The sequence below is a fragment of the Etheostoma cragini genome, chromosome 3 (genome assembly GCF_013103735.1).
Source record: "Etheostoma cragini isolate CJK2018 chromosome 3, CSU_Ecrag_1.0, whole genome shotgun sequence".
NCBI classification, from domain to species: domain Eukaryota; kingdom Metazoa; phylum Chordata; class Actinopteri; order Perciformes; family Percidae; genus Etheostoma; species Etheostoma cragini.
In genome coordinates, this window is record NC_048409.1 from 28,295,440 (window position 1) to 28,301,339 (window position 5,900).

The window sequence follows — 5,900 nt, forward strand, 5'->3', positions numbered from 1 at the left end:
CGCACACACACGCACACACACACACACACACACACACACACATACTGGGTGTGGAAATAAAAAACAACTAAAAAAGAACCAAAAACTAAAAAAAAAAACACTGATCATACAAAAATAAAAAGTGAAAAAAGAAAGTTATACTGAGTATGAAAACTCAACCGCATGTGTTGTATTCATTGTTGCAAAACTTGTTCTGTATATAGTTTGTTTGTTACCATGACAACACCATCGATCTGAAGCTCGAAGCTCGATGCTGTCATGTAAATAGTTTTCTAATCAGCGATAAATATAACTTAAAATGTCTGATCGACCCATATTAATTGCATGCTTAAAATAACATACCGGTTTAAGCCCCGCCCATTTCAAGACAACCTGGTCCACTTCCTGGTTAGGCCCCGCCCAGTCCGCGTACAGATACAGACACAGATAATTCACGTGGTAAACAGATACAGATACAGATACAGATAATGCTGTACTCGCTCATCCCTAGAAACAGACCCACACACACAGATATTAAAACTGGCTTTTAAAATATTCAGTACTTCTGACACTAAATCAATTTATTGATTGTAGTGGCAGATATATCAACCACATTTTTCTTCTCCTGCTGCAGGTCTCGTCTTTAGGCAGTGGGAACGACCATGTCATGGACGCCGTGTCGCAGTGCGAGCAGTACGCGAAGGAGCAGGGCGCCCAGGAGAGGAACGCCCCCTGGAGGCTGTTCTTCAGGAAGGAGATCTTCACGCCCTGGCACTGCCCGGCCGACGACCAGGTCGCCACCAACCTCATCTACCAACAGACCGTCAGGGGGGTCAAGTTTGGAGAGTACCGCTGCGACAGGGTCAGTTTTTCTTTGTTGTTTATTTTAAAGGAATAGTTTGACAATGTGGGAATATGTGTATTCGCTTTCTTGTCAGTTTGATTAAATTATCTGTCAGACATCTAAACTAGGGAGTACTAGAAGACCTCATCCCCTTGTCAATGTATTTTTAAGTTATTAGATGACTTCTTCACGTTGGAGTATGGTAAATTTAAATTTCTTAGAATGAAAGATGTTAAGAAAGCCTTTTTGAATTAATGATAAAGCAACACGTCTGCGATTCATGTGTTTCTCCGTTGCCTCAAGTCCTAAAAAGTCCTCTGTCTGCTTCTCTTTAACTACATTTTACCTTGTCTTTAGAGTATTTTTTTGCTTTTTAAAACCATCATTGTAAGAAAACTGTCTGTCTCTGTGTCTGTGTCTTTGTCTCTGTATCTGTGTCTCTGTATCTGTGTCTGTGTCTCTGTGTCACTGTATCTGTGTCTGTGTCTGTGTCTGTGTCTGTGTCTGTGTCTCTGTGTCTGTGTCTCTGTGTCTCTGTGTCTCTGTGTCTGTGTTTCTGTGTCTTTGTCTCTGTGTCTCTGTGTCTCTGTGTCTATGTGTCTGTGTCTCTGTGTCTCTGTGTCTGTGTCTCTGTGTCTCTGTATCTGTGTCTCTGTATCTGTATCTGTGTCTGTGTCTCTGTGTCTGTGTCTGTGTCTGTGTCTCTGTATCTGTGTCTGTGTCTCTGTATCTGTGTCTGTGTCTGTGTCTGTGTCTCTGTGTCTATGTGTCTGTGTCTCTGTGTCTCTGTGTCTGTGTCTCTGTGTCTCTGTGTCTGTGTCTCTGTGTCTGTGTCTCTGTGTCTCTGTGTCTGTGTGTCTCTGTGTCTGTGTCTCTGTGTCACCGTGTCTGTGTCTCTGTATCTGTGTCTGTGTCTCTGTGTCACTGTATCTGTGTCTGTGTCTGTGTCTGTGTCTCTGTGTCTATGTGTCTGTGTCTCTGTGTCTCTGTGTCTGTGTCTCTGTGTCTCTGTGTCTGTGTTTCTGTGTCTTTGTCTCTGTGTCTCTGTGTCTCTGTGTATCTGTCTCTGTGTCTCTGTCTCTGTGTCTCTGTGTCTCTGTGTCTGTGTCTCTGTGTATCTGTCTCTGTGTCTCTGTGTATCTGTCTCTGTGTGTCTGTGTCTCTGTGTCTGTGTCTCTGTGTATCTGTGTCTCTGTGTCTGTGTCTCTGTGTATCTGTATCTGTGTATCTGTATCTGTGTCTTTGTCTCTGTGTCTCTGTGTCTCTGTGTCTGTGTCTCTGTGTATCTGTGTCCCTGTGTCTGTGTCTCTGTGTATCTGTCTCTGTGTCTCTGTGTCTCTGTCTCTGTGTCTCTGTGTCTCTGTGTCTGTGTCCCCAGGATGACCTGGCAGAGCTGGCCTCTCAGCAGTATTACGTCGACTATGGTTCAGAGATCCTTCTGGAGCGCCTGCTTAGCCTCATCCCGTCCTACATCCCTGACAGAGAGATCAGCACCTCCAGGACGGTGGAGAAATGGGCACATTTCATCATGGCTGCACACAAAAAGGTCCTCGTCACTACAACAGAGTCTCCCAATGTCCTCCCAGGGAATTTATCCAGGGAACCCAGATGTTTTAGTTCAGGCTTCTATAGATGTTCTATAGGTCCTCCACTTTGGTTTAGACTGAAATAACTCTTTAGCATGCTAACACGCTAACATGGTGAACATGAGAAACATACTTGCACAGAGCATCTAGCAGTGTGGCTCTAGTCATATTTAAAGGAAATATCTTGTTTTCATGGGTACTTGAGGATATGTATTTGTACTTTAGAGTTTTTTGCACAGGGGAAGTTATTTGGTGATGCTTAGATGTAGATCATAGATGTAATTTAAATGTAGAAACATGTTTTTTTTTAATTTTTCAATGTCTCTAGAAACATACTCAAGTACATGAAAAGCTTATTTTTCTTTTTTATTATGAAAACATTCCTCTGAGAAACAAATGCACTAACCAGTTGAGTAAATCTTCAGTTGGTGATTTTTGTGGTTTAATTAAAATGAGATGAAACAGCAAGAAAGGTGGAGGCTAATGTAATGAAGCCTAGCATGTTATGCTATATGAAGGTGGATTCAGTAATGCTGAGCAATAAACAAATCATCTTGCACCAAACCTTGACAGTTTTTTAATATTTTATGAACATGTAAATCTACAGGGGTTCGTTGGGTATGTTCTGATTGGTTCATTTGCATTCACAATAATTTATTTTTCTTTTGTTTCCCACAAAAAATTAAACATCTCTCTCTCTCTCTCTCTCTCTCTCTCTCTCTCTCTCTCTCTCTCTCTCTCTCTGTATCTCTCTCTCTCTCTCTCTCTCTCTCTCTCTCTCGCTCTCTCTCTCTCTCTCTCTCTCTCTCCCTCCCTCCCTCCCCTCAGGGCATTTACACCCAGAAGAGGTTTGACCCACAGAAGGTGAAAGAGGAAGTGGTGGACTTCTCTCGCCACAAGTGGCCTCTGCTCTTCTCTCGTTTCTACGAAGCTTTCAAGTTCTCAGGTGAGAATCTACTACATCTTTCACATCTGAACAGCTGATAAGAGGCCCATTTGGACATATTAAAAACTTGTATTAAGTTATTTAGCTTCACGTACCTTTAGTTCACAACAGACACAACACAGGCAGATTCCACTGTTGGAATGTAACTGATTACATGTACTCAAGTACTGTACTTGAGTACAAATCTAAGGTACTTTATACCTGTACTCCCCTACATGTAAGAAGTAAATACAGTATGTTTTCCTTCTCTGCATGTCTCAAAGTTAGTTAGTTAGTTAGTTAGTTTTCAGATGACCTATAGGTTCTTTGACAGTGTAAAACGTTTCTTTTGTCTCCTCTCTGCCTCTCAGGCCCCATTCTGCCTAAAAACGACCTGATCGTCGCCGTCAACTGGACCGGGGTTTATTTTGTGGACGAGCAGGAGCAGGTCCTCCTAGAGCTCTCGTTCCCAGAAATCACCGCCGTTTCCAGCAGCAGGTGAAGCACGCTGCGAGCTCTAGTCATTTAACAGTTCCTTCTTTTAATTTCCCTCCCTGTCCTACTTCCTGCTATCTCTTTCTACTTCCTGCTCTCTTAGTTGCATGTTCTATCATTTCAGCAAATGTCCAATATTGACATTTGGTTTTAAGTGTCAAAATCCTTTACAGTCATGTGAATGTTTGTTATGTAGCCACAGAGTCCATTTCCTATACAGTAAGTTAACGTTTTGTGTCTTCTAACCATGATTATAAAAGCCCTTCAACCCTAACCAACTAGTCATTGTTACCCAAATTAAACCTTAACTATATGTTGTGCTGTGTTAGATCAGGAAAGGCATTCGCAAACGACGTCGTCTTTATGTGTTGTTCTTGAGAGCGATGACCACCAACACATTTTCTATAATTTGGAGGACTTATTGTTCTTTCAGGGGAGGAAAGTTGCAGAGTCAGAGTTTCACCTTGGCGACAATCAAAGGAGACGAGTACACCTTCACCTCCAACAACGCAGAGGACATCCGCGAGCTGGTGGTGACCTTCCTGGAAGGCCTGAGGAAAAGGTCGAAGTTTGTGGTCGCACTGCAGGATAACCCCAACCCCAGTAAGTCTTGAACAGGGATGGTGCCATTTCTTTTTTAACTCTAAACTCTTTTTTTAACATAACCTGATACACTGTAACGCCTGTTTGAGATCATTAAAGTTGGACAGATTTCCATCGAACACCTTAAAAATAATCTTACAGAACAAAAGACAGAAGTTTGAAGTAGAAATGTCAGTTAATCATCTCACTTTTGGGGGGGGGGGGGGGGGTTTCCACAGCTGGCGAGGAGTCCACCTTCCTGAGCTTTCTGAAGGGAGACCTGATCCTGTTGGACCAGGACACCGGAGAGCAGGTGCTTAATTCTGGTTGGGCACACGGCGTCAACGAACGAACCAATCACAGAGGGGATTTTCCAGCTGACTGTGTCTATGTCCTGCCCACCATGACCCGACCTCAGCAAGAAGTAGTGGTAAGAGACAAAAAACAACATCAGGAAAAATTGTTTGTCAATCACTGATAAGTTGTCCATGTTCAAATTCTTTGGCTAAATGCTGGATCTTCACAACCCTACCTACAGCACCTTTAAATTACCCAGCACACAGTAGACTTTAAAATGTCGTTAGAAAGAAGGTTGACCATTAGAATTTGACTTTAATACAAAGGGAGACGCTTATATTACAGATGGGAACATGACGTATACATTTCCATCTGTGCAGCAAGATCATAGGTTTCTTTGCACCAGAGGAGTGAACTTGTTAACTCATCTTATTTAAACCTTATTTAATTTAATAAAATAAAGTGTTGTTAGACCTTTGCCATAAGCAATATCTTTTTTTTTTGCTGTTCATGTTTTGCACACTGAAAACTGAAACATAAACATGTTATCATTTTAATATGTTTCTGTAACAGTTATATCTGATCTGATATAATCTGATAACGTCTGGCTTTTCCTCTTGTTTGAAGACACCTAATGTAAATCACTTTAAATAGTAAAATGGTCTTTCAAACGAATGTAATCTGATGTAATACAACCAATCAGGCGCTGGTAACCATGACACCGGACCAGCGACAGGAGTCGGTTCGTGTTTCGCAGCTCGTCCTGCCGGAGAGCGAAGGCAGGATAAAAGCCTACACACTGGAGGAGTTCTCCTACGACTACTTCAGGTCCACACACACGCACACACGCACACGCACGCACACACGCACACACACACACACGCACACACGCACACGCACACGCACACACACACGCACGCACGCACACACGCACACACACACACACAAGGCTGGGGGCGGCTGTGGCTCAGTGGTAGAGCGGTTGTCTGCCAATCGGAAGGTTGTTGGTTCGATCCCCGCCCCTGCAGTCATTGTCAAAGTGTCCTTGGGCAAGACACTGAACCCCGAGTTGCCCCCGGTGCTGCGCATCGGAGTGTGGATGTGTGTGCATGTTTATCTGATGAGCAGGTGTGGAGATGTGTGTGAGTGTGTATCTGATGAGCAGGTGTGTAGATGTGTGTGAGTGTGTATC

General features: G+C 43.1%; 1 protein-coding gene across 1 annotated transcript in view; it reads left to right on the top strand.

Annotated features, from left to right (window-relative positions):
* Window positions 1–5,900, top strand: part of myo7aa (myosin VIIAa) — a 57,704-nt gene that overhangs the window by 42,123 nt on the left and 9,681 nt on the right. Inside the window, exons 28-34 of the mRNA XM_034867803.1 lie at window positions 614–841; window positions 2,202–2,369; window positions 3,238–3,355; window positions 3,706–3,832; window positions 4,263–4,432; window positions 4,651–4,841; window positions 5,412–5,536. Coding sequence (XP_034723694.1) covers window positions 614–841; window positions 2,202–2,369; window positions 3,238–3,355; window positions 3,706–3,832; window positions 4,263–4,432; window positions 4,651–4,841; window positions 5,412–5,536 — 1,127 coding nt within the window. The remainder of the gene's footprint in view (window positions 1–613; window positions 842–2,201; window positions 2,370–3,237; window positions 3,356–3,705; window positions 3,833–4,262; window positions 4,433–4,650; window positions 4,842–5,411; window positions 5,537–5,900) is intronic.